General features: G+C 42.9%; 1 protein-coding gene across 1 annotated transcript in view; it reads right to left on the bottom strand.

Moving 5' to 3' along the window:
• Positions 1–15,114: 15,114 nt before the first annotated feature.
• Positions 15,115–19,289, bottom strand: part of LOC123464422 (basic proline-rich protein-like) — a 195,545-nt gene continuing 191,370 nt past the window's right edge. The window contains exon 5 of the mRNA XM_045161278.1: positions 15,115–15,347. Within this exon, the coding sequence (XP_045017213.1) occupies positions 15,115–15,347 (233 nt within the window). The remainder of the gene's footprint in view (positions 15,348–19,289) is intronic.

Here is a 19,289-nt window from a genome sequence, read left to right on the forward strand (position 1 = left end):
TGTCTCATTCTTCTTGTCCTTGTCTATCCTCTATGTCAAAATGTAGATGGGCTCAGAACTGTGTCGGTCTTTTGAAGGTATAAGTATTTGTGAGGTCATGAATGCACCAGTTAGTACATGTCCAATGACATTGCTCCAAATTGTTCCTTTCTACCCTGTGGCTCTTACATCCTTTCTGCCCCTTTCCATGATATCCTGTGAGCCTTGGAGGATGTGATAGAGATGTCTCATTGAGCACGGAGCTCTCCATAGCCTTTTATTTTCAGCACTTTGATGAGCTGTGAATCTCCTCAGTACCCCGGGTCAGTGGAGATTACTTGAGAGATTACCATCATAGAGATTAGGCAAGCTGCTCTGCATTGGCACAGTAGGAAGAGTGCAGACCCTTTTGCAATGAGGGCACCTGAGGGAAGAATGCTGAAGGAATTTTCCTGTTCTTCAAAGTTGACCTCATTCCACACCTGAGTAACAAATTTGGTAGTCTGCCTGGTATTGGTTTTGGAAGTATGATGAATGCAAGATGAAAGGGTCACTGTATTTGCACAACAGTTATTTGGAGATGGGCCCTAGGTTATGTGGAGCAGGATTATAGTCTCTGAATAGAGGTCATTAGGGGCCTTGCCATAGCGCCATGGGCTGCAGTGGAGACCCAGGACTTTGAAGATGCAGGACTATGGGACAGCCAACAAGATCTGTTGGTTTTGAAGTGATTCCCCCCACCCCAGGCTATAAGCAGTCCAACCAAAGGGTCAGAATTTGGACCCTCGAGATTTCAATGCAAATAAGAAATGACAGGATTTGATGTTTTGCCATGCTAATTTTTAATCTTTCATTGGTCTATCTTTCCTTGTTATGTCTTCCTTTATCACTGGGAATGTTTACGCTATTTTGAGTATCTGTCTTGTGTTTTAATTTTGTAGGCTTATAGTTAAAAAGACTTTGGACTTTTGAACAGTGTTGAGATTGATTTTTTTTAATTTATTTATTTGAGAGAGAAGGAAAGAGGCAGGGAGAGAAAGAGAAGAGAGAATATGGGCACTCCAGGGCATCCAGCCACTGCAAACAAACTCCAGACGCATGAGGCCCCTTGTGCATCTGGCTATGTGGGTCCTGGAGAATTGAACCTGGGTCTTTTGGCTTTGCAGGCAAGTGCTTTAACCATTAAGCCATCTCTCCAGCCCAAGATTGAATTTATATATATATATATATATATATATATATAAAATATATTTTATATATATAAATTATAATAAATATATACATATATATGAATATATATTAATTATATATATAAATATATTATAAATATATATATATATTTTTTTACAGGGATTTTTAAAGTCAGATTGAATACATTTTGGATCATGATATCGTCATAAGTCTATGGTAGCCAGGGTCAGAAGCAGGTGGTTTGAGTGCGGAATACCTCTATAGCCTCATGGGTTTGGAGTGTTCAGTCCCCATTTGGTAGCAATTTGGGAGGTGGAGCCTTTCTAGAGGAGATAGGTTGCTAAGCGCAGGCTTAGGGGTATTATAGCTAATTTCCCCTTGCCAGAGCACAACTCACTCATACTGCTTTCTGCTAGATGGTGTGGCAAGATTTGATGTCCAGCTTTTGTTCTACCATCCTTTCCCTGTCATGCTGAAACTACCCCTTAAGCAAAATAAACATTTTCCTTCCATCAGCTGCTTCTCACTGGGTGTTTGGCCCCAACAACATGAAAGTAACAACAACAAAGTTAGTTACGGAAAAAGGAAACAATTCATTTTTTTAAAATTATTTATTTATTTGTGAAAGAGAGAAAGAAAGAATGGGCATGCCAGGGCCTCTACCAACTGCAACTGAACTCCAGTTGCATGAGCTATCCTGTACATCAGGCCTGCACTAGGGAATTGGACCCAGGTCCTTAGGCTTTGCATGCAAGTCCCTTAACCACTGGGCAATCTCTGCAAGTTAATAATATATTTTTTAATCTACTTGTTTATTTGAGGTAGGATTTCATTCTAGTCTAAGCTGACCTCACTCCATAGCCCAGGCTTGTATGGAAATGCAGAAATGCCCCTACCTCAGTTCCTCAAGTGCTTTGATTATACAGCTCCACATCCAGCTTGTAAGCACTCTTTTAACCACTCATAGGTCAGGTGAGGGGATGCATACTTGTAATCCCAGCTCTCAGGAGACAGAGCAGGAGGATAAGTAGCCCAAGGCCAGTTTTAGCTACATACTGAGTTTGAGGTCAGCCCAGGCTACATAAGACCCTACTTCCACAAAGAGGATAAGAAAGAGGAGATAAAGGAAAAGGAAGAAAGGAAGGGAAGAAAAAGACAAGTGAAAAACAAATTATAAAGAAAGGCAGAGTTTCACAACAACACAAGTGAAGTGCATTTATAATTGCAGGAGATATCAAGTGCCTCTCCAAGAGAAAGTGGCTTGAAAGTGTGTAGTATAACCACTACCTTGCTTTAGCTTACCATCACCCCCAGCAAGTGGGGAATTTTGAATGTCTTGTCATGAAGTTTTTATTCTTTTGTGTCTGGCTTTACTCATTCAAAGCTTCAATTATGTTATTCATTATGCTGCATGTATCTTCAGTATATTCCTATTTTCCCCTCAATTGTATACTATTGTATGAATATGTCATAACTCATCTATCCATTTTCCTATTTTGTGTGTATTGGTTCCTTTCTTGTTGCTTGGACAAAATCCCTGACCAGAAGCAATTTAAGAAAGGAAAGAGTTTCTCTCAGAAAGTAGAATTTATCGTGGCAGGGAAAGCATGGCAGAAGCAGGAAGCCAGTTTCATGTCATCACATCCTCAAGGAGGAGCGGGAAAAGGGGGAGGGGGAAGAGAAGGGGAACGGAAAGACCCAGAAGGAAAAGGAGGAGAGGGAAGAAGAGTGGGGAGAGGAGGAGAGCAAGCAAGGTCAGATGCAACACCTCAAGGCTCACCCCCAGTGATATACTTCCTGCAGCAAGGTTCTATCTCCTCATGTTCCCACAACCTTCCCAAATAGCGCCACCAGCTGGGTATTGTGTATTCAAACACATGAGTCTATGGGAGACATCTTACATTCAAACCACCATCCTGTTGATGCATGATTGGAGTGTGTGTGTGTGTGTGTGTATTTTGAATAATGCTGTTGTAAAGAAGCCTTTTTAAAACAAGAATGTGCTGAGTGAGATGGTGCATACTTTTAATCCCAGCATTGAGGAGACAGTGATAGGAGAATTGCCATGACTATGCATCCATAGAGTAAATTTTAGGACAACCTGGGCTAGAGTGAGACCCTGTCTTGGAAAAATAAATAAATAAAACAAGAATGTATCATATATATATATATATGAGAGAGAGAGAGAGCACACGCAATGTCCTAGTTTGGGATAAAAATACCATACTGTTTTTTATAGGACTAGTACCCACTTATGTTCCCTCCAGAAGTGTACACTACTCCACGTCTCTGTCAGGTGTTGGTATCATCAACCCTTTTAATGTTAGTCATTCTGGTGAGGTCATAAGAAAGTCATAATTCTAATTCCTGGTGACTATTAACATTTTCTGGGCATTTGGGTATCTTCTTTTGGGACACTTCTGTTAAAACATTTTTTGCCAGGTGTGGTGACACATGCCTTTAATCCCAGCACTCAAGTAGAAGGATCACTGTGAGTTGGAGACCAGCCTAGGACGACAGGGTGAGTTCTGGATCAGTCTGGGATAGAGTGAGACCCTACTTCAAAAAAGACAAAAAGAAAACAAACAAAAAGTCTTGTGCACATTTTTTTTCTATTGAACTATCTGCCTTTGCCCTATTTATCTGTAGAAGTTCTTTAAATATTTTGGTATAGATCCTTCATGAGTCTATGCATTGCAAATGTATTCTCTCATTTTGTGGTTTGTCTTTTTAACTTGTTAGTGCTGTGGTTTGATCATGGAAGCTATTAATTTTTTGAAATCCATTGTCAGTCTTTATCTAGTATGGTTTCTTTTTGTGTGTAGTGTTCTGTTGGATAAATATTTTCCACTCTGGAGTCACAGTTACCTCTCCATAGTATGTTCCAGAATTGAACTGATTTTCATTTCACATTTACTTTTGATGTAGAATCATTTTATAATGTTGTGTGAGATGGGGGGGGCTGGTTCATTTTTGTACACATATTTCTTCTTTTATTATGAGTATGTGTATGTAGTACATGTTCATATGTGTGTAGGCAGACATGTGTATGAACATATGGACATCAGATGTTAATGTCTGGTCTTCCTCTGTTGATCTCCACCTTATTTATTGAGACAGTCTCTCAGAACTCAGAGCTCACTGACTCAGCAAGCTAACTAGAACACTGTAAGATGATTGTAATACAGTAGCCTCTGCAAAATCCTCCTACATTCCTCAGGTTGTTTGGATGGTGAGTTGAAGAAACACTGATATACCTTCAAATCTTTCCCCTAGAGACTGACAGTTGGCACCCTTTCCTAACCAGTAATTCCAAATTTTGAGGAAATAATGATTTCTATCTACAAAAAATAAGGCACCTCTGTCCTAAATCCTCTCAGATCTTCAGCATGTATTCTGTATAATAAACTATGTTTCATTTTCTACCATTTTAGTTTGTGAACAGATTTGTGTGTGTGTGTGTGTGTGTGTGTGTGTGTGTGTGTGTTTCTCTCTCTCGGGTCTATCAATTCAGTACCATATATAGAGTAAATGGTCAGTAACTAGTGGACAACAGCCTATTATCCCAAGGAAATGTGAGTGTTAGCCCACAAAGAACAGTTGAATGAGACAAGGAGAAAGGCTAAGGACAGGCTCTGGATAGAACTGCCCAAGCTCTGCCCCACAAGTGTGAGTACCTGAGTCTGATCCCCGGAACTCACATAAAATGTGGACATAACAATACGTGCCTGTAACCCCACTGTGGTGGTTGGACTGAGATCCCCTCCCCCCCGCCCATAGACTCGTGTTTTGAATACTTGGTGGCAACTTGGGAGATCAAGTCTTACTGTGGGAGATCTGTCACTGGGGGCAAACCTTGAGGTTTATTCGCCCCAACTTTCCGGTGCTAGGTCAGCACACGCTCTTGCTGCTTCCTGCCAACTGCTGTGGCCAGACGTGATGTCAGGCTCCTACTTTCCCATCGTTTCCCTGACAGAATGAAGTTTCCCCTCAGCTGAAAACTGAAGTAAATCCTTTCCTCTTGTCAGCTGCATTGGGTCAGGAGTTTTATCCCAGCAACTCAAAGGTAATTACAATACCTTCACTGGGAAGGTGGAAGCAAGTGTATCCCTGGGCTCCCTGGCCAGACAGTCTAGCATAATTGCTGAGCTCCAAGCCAATAAGAGACCCTGCCTCAAAAATAAAGGAGGCTAGGGCTGGAGAGATGGCTTAGTGGTTAAGTGCTTGCCTGTGAAGCCTAAGGACCCCATTCAAGGCTTGATTCCCCAGGACCCACGTTAGCCAGATGCACAAGGGGGCACACGCGTCTGGAGTTCGTTTGCAGTGGCTGGAGGCCCTGGTGTGCCCATTCTCTCTCTCTCTCTCTCCCTGTCTCTCTTCTCTCTCTCGTTCTCTCTGTCTCTCTCTGTGTCTGTCAATATCAAATAAATAAATAAAAATGAACAAAAAATATTTTAAGAAAAGGAGGCTGGTATTACTAAAGATGACACCCAATGTTGTCCCTACGTGCACACACATATGCATCTGCACATATATACAAACATGCGTACACAGAACTGCCCAAACTGTTTCCAGTTCTGTCTCCTTTGAGTGATTTAACCATGTGAATTCCCATCACCTTCCTCAACCTTCAGTCACATTCATCAGCACACATACAGTAGTAAAGTCCCATCGCAGGTTTTGTAGTAGTGTTATCATAAGGGATTTTGTTTACTGTTGCTTGTGCTTTTGTTGTTACTGTTGTTCGAGACAGGGTCTTGCTATGACGCTCTGGCTTGCCTGGAACTCAGTAACCAAATTGGCCTGGAATTTGTAGCATTCTTTCTGCTTCTGCCTCCTGAGTGCTTACATTACAAGTGTGTGTTCCTATGCCTGGCCATTGTTTTTTCAACCATTTTTGTGTGTACATGTGTGTATGACGTGTGTGTAGAGCATGCATATGGAGACCAGAACCTTAGAGTGTTGGTTCTCTCCTTCCTCTCTGCTTGAGATGGAGTCTCTCCTGGTTAGCTGCTGGCAGGGCTAGACTAGCTGGCCAGCAAGCTTCGGGGCTGTCCTGACTCTGCCTCCCGTTGTAGGTGAGCAGGGGTTACAGACACATGCATTTGGCTTCATATGAGTGTTTGGAAATCCAAACTCCTGTCAGCAGGCTTGAGAACCATCTGCAGTCCTGTTTTCATTGTTGAGATAGGGTCTCACGCATTCCAGGCTACCCTTATACTCTTCCTCTTCCTGCTTCCACATCCCAGTGCTATGGAGATTATAGACATGTTTCACTATGCCTGGTTCGATTATAGGATTTTTAAATAAAGCATATCATGTAAAGTATATCTCAGTGCCTCTCACACAGAGTTCACCCAATAAATGTCATCTGTTATTTTTTTTTTTTCTGCCATTAATGCAGAAACTCAACTAATGGATATTTATCCTGGGATCCCTCCATAGAAAGAAAGTAAAAATAAACACTGATACAAGGAGTTAAAAGTGCTGGGTTTTACCCATGTGCACACACATGAGTTCTCCTGTTCCTCCCTCACAGCCTAGACAAGAGTAAAATGTCTTTTATGTCTTTTGTTTATTTGATTTTCTTTTAAATTTGATTGATTTATTTGAGGAAGGGGAGAGAGAGAGAACACACCAGGGCCTCTAGCCACTGTAGATTCCAGACACATGAGCCACCTTGTGCATCTGGCTTTAGGTGGGTACTGGAGAATCGAATCTGGGACCTTTGGCTTTGAACGTAAGTACCGTAATGGTTAAGACATCTCTCCATCCCCTATTTTTTTTTTTTTTCAATGAGACAGGTTCTCTTGTGACCCAGGCTGACCTTGAGCTTGCTATATCGTCAAGGATGAACTTGAACTTCAATTCTTCTGCCTCCACCTCCCAAATGATGGATTAGAAGCTAATGTGAAAATATCTTTTTGTTGGTTTGTTTCTGAGGCAGGGTCTCACTCTAGTCCAGGCTGACTTGGTACTCACTCTTTAGCCCCAGGCTGGCCTCAAACTCATGGCAATCCTCCTGCATCAGCCTCCTGATTGCTGGGATTAAAGATCTGCACCACCATGTCCAACTTGGGGAAATATCTTTAATGTCAAGGTTGATCCATCCACTGGTGGACAGAGTAAATTAAATAGATCCTAAACATTCCAGCTGTGAAATCGGACAGAAATGGGCGCTGTGGTTCCATTCTCCTTGGATTAGGCTGCTTTGGGGGGCATCACTTCCAAATGACATTTTCATTTGGATCTGTAGTCCCCTTGAGCAGGAAAGACCTCTGTGATTTAACAGACCTTTAATAAGATAGAAAGAAGAAGAAAAATTATGGTTCATTAAAATAAATCAATACGAAGATTACAAAATTGTTTCAACAGTAATTGTATTAACAGACACCAGGGGCTAAATTTCCAAAGACTTGGCATTATAAGGCATGAGATGAATGTAACCACTATGAGAAAGGCTGAAGGATAACCCTTTTCTTTCCTTGCTCGTAAATTCTAAAGATTACAATCAGTTTATTTGCCTCAAGTATTTGCCTCAATGGCCTTTTCTCAAAGAATGAAAGAGTTGACCACTTCAAATAAGAATATTTATCTTGTCCCTGGATGTCACTTTTTTGCTTTAATATTTTTATGTATTTATAAGGAAAGAAAGTGGATAAGTGCGTCAGGACCTACAACCACTGCAAATGAGCTCCAGATGTACATGCCACTTTGTGCACTTGGGTTTGCCTGGATACTTGCAAATCAAACCCACAGCATCAGGCTTTACAAGCAACACCCTTAACTGCTGAGCCAGCTCTCCAGCCCCAGAAGTCACTTTTGCATCAATTTATGTGTGGCTTCATCCATGTCCATCCTCCAAATCTATTCAGATTATACAAACCTACTTGACAAGTAGTTTCAGAGATGGGGCCAATGTTGTCCAAGCTGTGGAGATCTTCATGGGTATGCAGACATCTCTTCCTTCTCACTGTGTTTTCTGTTCGTTGTGTTTTGGTCATTTTGTTTTGTTTTCCCGTGCTGTAGATCCAGCCCATGGTGTTAGTCACACTGTGCAAATGCTCTGCCACTGGGCTACATACAGGGTAGTGACCTAAGTCCCTAGCCCTAAAACATGTCATGATATATAGACTAGAGGAAAGATAGAATAACTATCCATCCAGCCTTCAGAGGCCCATAAGAGATGTCTGTGGTGGTTTGATTCAGGTGTCCCCCATAAACTGTTCTGAATGCTAGGTTCCCAGCTGAAGGAGATGGAATTCAAACTGCCTCTCATGCTTACATAAGAAGAACTCTTTTTCTATTTTTGTTTCTGAAATTTATTTTATTTATTTATTTATACTGCAAATGAACTTCAGATGCATGTGCCGTTTTGTGCATCTGGCTTTACTTAGTACTGGGGCAGTGAACCTGGGCCATCAAGCTTTGCAAACAAGTACCTCTAACTGCTGAGCCATCTCTCCAGCCCAATGTGTTTGCTGTGGGCAGTAAGTATTAGGCCACTGCTGCCTGGGGAGCAGAGCCAGGTAGAAAAATGAGACCAGCCTCCTGTTGCCAGGGGACCTCAAAGGCACCTGAGTTACGGCCCTGAGTTCTATCATCTGAGCAAGGTAGCTCAAAACAGCGACAGTCCCCCTCTCTAAAGACCGTGAAGGACCAGAGTCTTCTATGTCACCTACTCCCTGTCCCACTGCCTCCCGGACCGCCATTCAGTCTGTGCCCAGACACACCCCTTTCCCCCAGAAACCCATAAAAAGGATCACCTCACTTTGTTCTTCAGATTTCCAGAGTACCCCTCCCCCCTACCTCTGGCTTTGGACCCTACCATGCCCATCCTGCGGTATGATGCTATAAGCTTCCTAACAAAACTTTAATGCTTAAAGGGCATTTGGTCACAATTGAGTCTCATCTGACCAGCTGCCCTCCCACTGCCTTTCATCTCAAGGGTATCCATCAAGAAGCTCCATGACTCATCTAGGAGAGCCAGATCTGAGGCTACAAGCCTCACAGAGCTCAGGGATGACAAGTCTCTGGAAGCTGTGATGGAACGAGGGGACAGAACCACACTCACTAACAACCTTCCCCCAACTCCAGCAAGCTGTCCCCATCTCCCCTTCTCTCAGAGCATAAAGCGATGTCCAAAAAAAGGGGGGGAGGAAGTCTTATTGCCGAAAAACTGTTTGATGAGGGATAGCATTATTTTTAGTGGTTTTTTTTTTTTTAACTGAAATTTCAACTGCTTGGCTACTGTGTTGAAAAGCTTTATTGTAGTTTTACAGGCCACAAAGGGATTTCCTTCATATGCTAAGTTACTTTAAACTTCGTCCATCAGCTTATTCTATTAAAGTATCTTTTAAACCTCTTAACAAATAAAAACCACAAAGCAAATACTCCTGCTATCCTACAAAACCATGGCTCATGGGTAGTTCTAGGATTATATTTTCCTTCAAAATTAGAAAGGAAATATTGATAACATTTTTTTTTCACTAGGGACTTGGGGACCACTTGTATTGGGGCATGATTAGTAATATGCTATTAAATTTCAGGCAAGCCACTTAACCTCTGTGGCCCTTTCTCCATCTGGAAATTCAGAAGATATACTGTTTCAAAAGCAAACTGGCCAAAGATTCAGAGGGCTTTGCAGATATTAAGTGCTCTGTAATTACTACTTGTTGTGACAAACTATTTCAGTCCCATCCGGGATATGAAAAAATAGAACCACCCAAACCTGTCTTCTAAGCTAAACAAAGTATAATATGGACAAAAGTGCAGCAGGGAAGGAAACTAGCCTGAAGTAGATCTTTGACTACTGTGGGAAATGCTGCTCCTGGAGGGAAGTCTGAAGCAGGAGATGCTGATACGTCTGTGAAAGCAGTTGGCATGCCACTCCAATAACCAATGGCTTTCTTTCCTCCTGTCTGATTCAACACAGATCTGATCACCTCAAAATTTCTTTTTGGTTAAAGTATAAAAGTTGAAATGGATGCTAAGCTATTTAATAATTCTATTAAATGTGAGGCATTACCTACAAGAGCAGAGATGGAATTATCTTTTACCCAGAGTCAGCAAATTTGAACCTTGAAAGAGTTCACTTCTCCATATAGAAATTTTTCTCCAGTGTCTTCATGTTAAACTGACCTTAACTTTCTATCTAACAAGGCAGTCTTTAAAGATATGTTCTCCAGAGTAACAACAGAACAATGGTTAAAGAACATGTGGTTCATATACATTATGGGAATGTTTTTCAGCAATAAAGAAGAATAAAGTTATCTCATTTGCTGAAAAGAAATGGATGAAACTGGAGAAAACATATTAAGAAAACACAACCATCCTCAAAGACAAATATCACATGGTTTTTATCATTTGTGGGTCCTAGGTTGTATATGAACATGCAAGTTGAAGCAAAGCTGTCTAGGGAGGCTGGGCGTGGTGGTGCACACCTTTAATCCCAGCATTTGGGAGGCAGAGGTAAGAGAGTCACTGTGAGTCTGAGGCTACCCTGAGACTACATAGTGCATTCCAGATCAGCTGGAGGATCAAGAAAGAGGAGGAAGAGAGGAATACCCTCAATGTTTGAGAGATTTATATATGTATATGTAAATGCCTTTATGTGATATAGTATCATGTACAATGAATATATACAATGAAAAATTAAAAGCAAAACAAACATACAAAATACAGTCTCAACTGTTTAACCATCCATGAACAAATGCTTTGACTACATACTACTGTGTGTGAAGGAGGCTAAGCTCTTATGTCAGATGCAATTAAAAAAACAGCAGTCCCAAACAAAAGATAATATCTCTTACTCTTAAAAGCGCTAAATCTAATTAAACAGATAAGGCATGAGACTGGAGAAGTGGCCCCAGCGGTCTGTCATTGATATGGACCAAATGGCCGGTTCAAATACCAAGTTGGAGACCCAGGAGGCAAACTGCTCTCTGGGTTAGGATGACCAGGGAAGGCTACTAAGAACAGCCCAAGAATGGTTGGGTTAAGTAAGCACAGGATATTGGTGCAGGCAGGTAGCAGGAAAGGGGCTTGGGAGATAGGGGTATGTAAGTGGTCAGTGAACAGGAGAATGTGGTAGGGAACTCAACTGAAATGGCAGAGTGATACAAATGATTGTACTTGAAATGATTCAAGTACAAGAAACTGTGTTCCTCTCTCTGTCTCTCTCTCTCTCTCTCTCTCATACCCACACTACAAAGGAATAAACTTCAGAGTTAAGCATGCCTTTGGCCTTTAAGAAGTCAGTGCATCTTGGTTCTTAAGGTTTACTTCTGCCATGTGTCCCCCCATCTCTGTCCTCCTTCTTCTGCTTCCCTTCTTTCTTCCAGCCCTCATCTGCTTAGGAGCTGGAGTACTGGCCAGTTCCAACTGTCCTGATGCACAATGAAAGAAAGAATCTAGAAATTCTTTTGGCTGTTTCTAGGAAATTCCGGGACTTTTATGTCTCAGAACCACAAAATCTAATCTGGGTCATTAGGCTTTGCAGATAAGCACGTTAAATGCTGAGCCATCTCTCCAGCCCCAGAAAATTCTAATTTAGAAAATGAGGGAATGAATTCATTCCTGTAATAAGAGAAATCTTTATTTTACCAAATAGTAGATGAGACATTTTATAATCATTTGGTTATGGCAATTGTATTCTTCCATGTATGAGTTATTCACAAAACATATACTCTTTGCTTCTCACATCAGGTATTTGATTCCTCAAAGCCCTTTATCATGGCTTTGGTCACAGTTCATAAGCTGGTGTGCTTCTGGAGAAAGGGTTTGTTTGTTTGTTGTTTGTTTTTTTGATACAGAAATCTTGTGTTGCTCAGGCTGGCCTCAAACTAATTATGTAGCTAAGGACAGCCTTGAACTCCTACATGGAGAAGGTTTGAACAACTCAATGTGTAGAAAAGCTTTTAAAGTTGAATTTTGATCTCAGATTTGTGACATTGAGGAAAATTATCTATTAAAATATGTCCATAAGCCTGGTCATTTGACAAAAACAAGGATGTTATTAGCAATTGAAGGCTTTGTATTAATTTATTGGAATAACTTAGTGATTTAGAAAATCTAACAACAGGGCTGGAGAGATGGCTCAGCAGTTAAGGCGCTTGTCCATAAAGCCTAATGACCAGGGTTTTATTCCCCAGTATACAGGTAAAGACAGATGCACAAAGTGGTGTATGCATCTCAAGTTCATTTGCAGTAACACTATGCCCTGGTCTGTCTATTCTCTTTCTCTCCGTGTGTGTGTGTGTGTGTGTGTGTGTGTGTGTGTGTGGTGTGTATTTTGCTGCTTTAAAATAAATAAATATTTTTGAAAAAGAAAATTCAACAGAAACTATACATAAGACTAAGCTAGCAAAATCCAGAGATGGCTACATTATATCAAACAGTAATTTTTTTGTGAAGAGTTACTGCTATTCATTTATGAACAGTATACACTTACTGCCAAGCATGGTGGCTCATGCCTGATTCCAGCACAAGGGAAGCAGAGACAGGAGGATTGGGAGTTCAAGGCCATCCTCAGCTATGAAGCACATTCCAGGTCAATCTGGGCCACATGAGACTCTCTCAAAAAATAAAATATCATTATGGTATATTGTCTATATTTATGAGAATTGGCAATATTTTTTTTAAAAAATCAAGAGCTAAAACAAAAAATAGAAGAAAAGCACTTTCTTGCCCAGTGCACTATTGTGATTCTCCATATAGATAGAATTTTCCTCCCTCCTTTCCTTCCTTCTTTTTCTCTTTCCTTCCCCCTTCCTTCCTTCATTCCTTCCTCCTTTCTTCCCTCCTCCTCCTTCTCTCTTTACTCTCTTCTCCCTCCCTCTCCTCTTCCCTCTCTCCCCTTTCTCTTTCTCCTTTATTGCCCTCCCCACTTCTTGCCTGAAATGCCTGGAGCCAAAGGAAGCTACTTATGTCTTCCAGGACCTTGGCTGCATGCACAGTTTTATCTCCGAGGCAGACAGACACCACACAAATGTTTGGTTTACGCTGTATCACACAGTTAACAAGAATCCTACACGTTCAAGGAAAATAGATGGGAAGACTTTGCAAGGAGGACTCAACATTCTAGAAGCAAAAGAAAAACTAACAGATAATCCTGTAGAGTGAAAATTTAAAAATAACCATTTACATGATGCTCTGAGGAAAGGCAGAATGGGAGGCTTTAGAAACCAAGACAATAGATGTGGAAGGCAAAGGGAGGTTTGTTTTGTGACGTGCTGCTCAGTCCGTCCAGCCTTTGGTCTACGTGTGGTCAGGGCGCTCATTTCTGCCTGTTCATCCTCCTATCGTTCTACATTGTCCAGACTGTAGGAAAGCTCTCTATCTGATATGCACGTGGTAAGCATGTCTTTAAATCCAGCTCTAAAACTCATGGGGAAGCCATACGGCATCTCTTCCCTGTTTTGGGTGGGTTTTTTTTTTTTTGTTTTTTGTTTTTTGTTTTTTGTAAATTGCCACCAGGGAAAGAAAGGAACGTACCACAATGAATTACCACACTCAGCCAGAGCATCCATCCAGCAGGCTTTGTGAGGATATTAGAGGACTGATGTCTGTAGCTTAGTGAATGAGGACAAAAAGAGGAGATTCTTATCCTTCAAACTGTCCAACAGCTGCAGAAAAGAGTCAGCTCTGGGTACCCCAATCCACATGCACTCCAAAAGTCATAGAGCCCCCTTTCTCTCACATCAAACTGTAAACCACAAACTGTCCCATAGCTGTGACCTACTGCTGATCTAAGTGGAGGCATGAGGAAGAAATGATATATTCTTCTATGAGAAACGGAATCTCAAAAGGCCAGTTATTTGCTCACATGTCATGAGGTAAAGGGTTCCCAAGCAGACACTGAAGTTGGGGTTCCCTGCCGTGAGGCGCTGCCTGCGTCCTCTCTGGCTGTCCTAAAACACGGAAGCCCAGAGGGTTTAGGATGCTAACCGAAGCTGCAATCTGGAGAGTCCAGTGGGATATGGAACAAAATGCATGTGTTTGGGGACATCTTCTTTTCTCTTTGACAAGGAGCTTGAAGACTTCTTTTGCAGTAGATGGTGGGCAAGGAAGTGACTTCAGAGAGAACAGTCATGATGGCTTAACTCTCTGGAGCTAGGGACTTCTGACAAGTAATAAGCCACTTTCACAGGGGCTTGAAAACAAAGTGAGACGATGACCATCTGTAGAATGGGACGGTCAGGGGTGGGCATTTCTTACAATGGCAGAGCTAAACCCATTCCATCTGAATGGAGAGGGTGCGAGATGATGTCAGAGACACACACCCCTAAGAGGATTTTTCTAACCAAAGGACTATGTGTCAAGTTGGAGAAATTTCTCTTCTATTGAAGGGATGACTTGGCCCTTCGAACTTGGAAGGGATCATCAGAATAACAGAATTTCAAACTGGAACGAACATGGAGGGTTTTTTTGCATGGGGGTGGTGTGCATGCATGTGCAAATGCGTGTTCATATGGGTGTGGGTGCTCCTGTGCGCTTATGCATGTGGAGGTCAGAGGTCAACTTCTGGTGTCCTTCTCAGTCTCCACCATACACTTGGAGGAGAAGGCAGCATCTCTTACTAAACCTAGAACTTTCCATTCAGCTAGACTAGCTAGGCAGCAAGCCTCAGGTGTGCGTCTTCCTGTCCATGCTGAGATTACAGACACCTGTAGCCACACCTGGCTTTTCTATGGATGCTGGGAATCCAAATTCAGGTCCTCATGCTTGCCTGGGCAGCACTTCTCCCCAGCCCCATGAAGATTTTCATACACCATATCTGGGTCATCTCACCCCCACTTGATTCCTCCTGGGGCCTCCTATTCTCTTCAGATGGAACTCACAGCCTGGTGACCCCATAGCTACCAGACCCTGCAGCCTGAATGCAGTGACTATCTGGTCCAATGTCCCATCCTGCTGGCTCATCAACCGCCCACAGTGTCATGCTCATGCCTTGCCAGCCTTTCGTTCCATCATGCCGCCCTTTCCTCGGAGTTCTGTCTTCACCTCCATTGCACTCACCACCACTTCTCCCGTTCTTTCCCTGACTTGCTTGTTCTTGGTCCACACCCCATGTGACATGAGTGTCTTAGAGTGAAAGACTCCATCTCGTGAGTTCTCTTTATCACTGGTGTTTATGACCACACCGGGCTTCTGGTAAGGGCTACGCAAAGATTCGCCTATGCAAAGAATGCTGAGATAAAACAGGTCAAAGAGTTCCCCCAAGCCCTCCTACGTCACTGATAGCAGTCCCTGAGCTGAGCACTCGGGTTACCAGACTTGCCAAGTTGGGGAGAATTATTGACATCTTGATAGAAGTCTGGAGAGATCATTCCAGAGAAGTTTGGAGAGTGCGCCTTGGGAAGCTAACTTCCTGCAGTTGTCAGGAAGCCGAATGGGGTGCTGTACACTCTGTTATACTGTCTCCTCTCTCAAGTCCAGCGCCTCCATAATAAGCCACATCGCGACCACCTTCCCTTCGCTTTCACCCAGAGCCACCCTCGGATCCCCGCTCGTGTTCCTCCCCGCCCTTTGGAAGGTCTTGTCAATGCACCAAGACAATTGCTTTGACATCAAATTACAGCTTTTAATTTCCAGTGCTCAACTGGGAGAATTGGCAGGGAGGGAGAATGATGATACAAGGGAAGGGGTAAGGTGGTTAAACAGCACTGTTTTCAGCCTAGGTATAAAGCCAGCTGTTTATTAGATGCTATCTTGGCTCTGCCTGTGTCAGGAAAAGATACTTTATTTATTTACGTTTTTGTCAATATTTGAAAAGGAATCTTAGTCTTGGTTTGATACTCCCCAGAGAACCTTCAGTAGCAGAGACGGTGTTACAAAATTCTCAAATCTCAAGAAGCAAAATTACTCAAGCCAATAAACATGTCATACAATACTCAGCGGGGCCTGGGGAAAGGTAATAGAATGAAATCACGCAGGCATCAGCTTTTAAGACTCCCAAAAGGACAGTCATGACAGGGTAAGTGATTTGCTAGTGGCGTTTGGTTTGGTTTGTTTTTGTAACCTCATCTTTTCTCCATCATGATCCTGCGCCTGCTCATAAACACTTTGGTCGGCAATGAGGGCACTAATCCTGGCTACCTGTTTCCTAATGCCTACTTTATTTTATATTGTCTCCAAGTCTTACAACACCCTTGGCAGGTAGATGTCATTATCAATATTGAAATGAGAAGCTAGCTGTTAGAGGAGTTAAGCACATGACTTCGGATTCACATAGTGAAGTGTGCCAGGCCTCCAAACCTGCGGCTCACATAAGGGTTATGCCCTGGAGCATCCATTGACCCACATACGTAGTCTTCTTCCTCCTCTCCCAACAAGTTTGTCACCTCTGATGTGACATGATGTCAAAATCTGAGAAGTGACTGTTTTGCCTTATAGTGTGTGAGCAAAAACTTGAATCCTACATTGGATTAAATCCAGCATAGTGCCTGGTACCAGAGGCACAAGAAACCCAACATTTTTTGAAATAGCCAATGGGGTCTTTTGGCTTATTTCCCTAGCTTTCTGTGTATAGATACTGCCCCAAATTGGTATTATTGCCCAATTGTGACCTGCATGAAAATATGAAGCATTGTTCCGCACTGGGGACCTCATAAGTAGACACCTCTTTGGGCTGGGTGGGTAAAGTGCTTGCTGTGCAAACATGAGGACCCGAGTTTGAATCCTCAGCACGCACATAAAATACCAGGCATGGTGGTGTGCACTTGGAATCCCAGCACTGCCAAGGCGGGGAACAGGGAACCCCTGGGCCTCGATGGCTAGCACATCTAGCCAAATCAGGGAGCTCTGGGTTCAGCAAGAGACTGTCTCAAAGAATAAGGTGGAGAGGACCTGAGGAAGACCCCTGGCACCTTTGGCTTTTACGCTCATGCACACATGATGTGCACCTGTGTACACACCCATCTGAACACACACCACACACGTACAATACACAAACAGAAGTAACTTTCTCATTCAACACAAAGAGGGGAACTCCGGTAAATTTGTCTCATTTCTGCTCGTTTTTCCGAAGCCTTCTGCCAGCGGCAATCACAAGAGACTGCTGGGGACCCTCAAGTCCCAGTATCACAGAGCCCGTCTCCCGTTGCCCTCAGGAACTGTCTAGTCCCACTGAAGTCAGCTGTGACAGCTCCTCACAGCTAATGAACACAAAAACTGCTGAGTCCACATGGAGTTTAAGCCATATATTATTAAACAAGCATTATTCAAACTTAATTTTAAAAAATTATTTAATTATTTATGAAAGAGAGAGAGGGAAAGAGAGACACAGAATGGGCACTCCGGGGCCTCTAGTCACTGCAAATTAATGCCAGTCACATGTGCCACCTTGTGCATCTGGCTTACATGGGTACTGGAGAATCAAACCTGGGTCTTTGGGCTTTCCAGGCAAGTGTCATAACCACTAAGCAATCTCTCCAGCCTCCCGTAAATATAATTTTAAAGACTAAGTAAGAACATGTGGTAATGCTTACAGTCAATAAAAAAAAAAAAAAAACCAGAAAGGAAAACTTTATCTATCGTACTGTGTCAAAAGGGTATCTGTGAAATATGAACAACTTCCCAGGGCCTCTTTTTCTGCTTTAACCCTTCCCTCCTCACAGCAGGCACGCCTAATCCGTGGCCCAGTGCATTTCTAAAGCACCATGTCAAGAGACTGGATACCCCTCTTGTAAACATTTCAGTCGGTTTCTCTTCACATCAGGAAGTAGCAGAGGGAAGGAATCTTCTCATATTGCTGGGCTTTGAGGACTCAGGCCAGAAGAAGATTGAGCAAGGAGAGCTGGCGAAGCGAAGGAGACAGTGATGTGGCAGGTGCCATAAAGGGGCTATGTTGAACTTCTGTGGGCGGGCTTTGAACTCATGAACAGTGGTAGATAGGGAGTTCTTAACAGCTCCCTCGGCTCTGATGTGGAATGGGTGTTGAACATAAATCCCCCACAACCAGAAATGGTACAAGGAAGCCCTGATCTCAGGTGGGGGTAGTCAGGGGAATCAGTGGAAGGCATGAGACAGTGCTCAAGCAACAATCGGGACGAGGGGCACTTTGGAAGGCCTCAGTGTGGCTCGGTGACACTGGGGACCTGCAGAGGACAGAGAAGGGGTGCAAAGGCACTGCACTCACCACAGCTGTGTTTCCAGTATGCCAGAGAGTGGGGAGCGGGGCGGGGCTGAAAGAAAAGTCATTGCGTGAAGTTGGAGAAAAGTCGAGAAAGTTCCTTATCCTGCTGGACTGTGCTTCCAGACTAAGCTTCGGTTCTGTCACTAAGACAACCGGTCAGAGCAGGTAAGCGGCAAGCTCGGTGCAGTAGCGCACTCCAGCAATCCCCGCGCTCGGGACACAGAGGCGGGCGGCCAGCCTGGGCTACACGGCCAGATACTGTCAAAAGAAAAAGAAAAAAAAGGAAGGGAGGGAGGGAGGGAGGAAGGGAGGGAGGAGAAAAGAAAGCTGGATGGATGAATAGACAGATAGAAGGAGAGGAAAAGAGAGGGCTAAGAGTAGGAGAAAGAGAGAGGCTTGGTTTTTTCTTTTTTTGTTGTTGTTGTTACTTTTCTAGGTAGGGTGTCACTCCAGTATAGGCTAACCTGATGCTCACTCCATAGTCCCAGGAGGGCCTTGGATTCACTGTGATCCTCCTTCCTCTGTCTACCAAGTGCTGGGGTTAAAGGTGTGCGCCACCATGTCCAGCTGCAGCTCGATTTTCCTGTAAGCCTCCTTTTCGTCTTCAAGGCAGAGTAATAGAGTATCTATAACACAGAACCCACATGTACATAAAGAAATAAATATTATCAAATAGTATTAAACTAATCGTTTGTTGTGGTTGTTAGATTTAGATTAGTTTTTTTTTTTTTCTTTTGGTTTCCCATGTTAGGTGTGTGTGTGTTATTGGAAATAGAACCCAGGGCCGTAACACCCTACCCCAAGCATTTCACATCCCCAGCTCAATATTTATTATTATTATTATTATTATTATTATTATTATTATTTTATTATTTGAGAGAGAAAGAAGCAGAGAGAGAAAAAAATGGGCACACCAGGGCATCCAACCACTGCAAGCGAACTCCAGATGCATGTGTCGCCTTGTGCATATGGCTTATGTGGG

Source organism: Jaculus jaculus, chromosome 11, assembly GCF_020740685.1.
Source record: "Jaculus jaculus isolate mJacJac1 chromosome 11, mJacJac1.mat.Y.cur, whole genome shotgun sequence".
In the NCBI taxonomy this organism is placed as follows: domain Eukaryota; kingdom Metazoa; phylum Chordata; class Mammalia; order Rodentia; family Dipodidae; genus Jaculus; species Jaculus jaculus.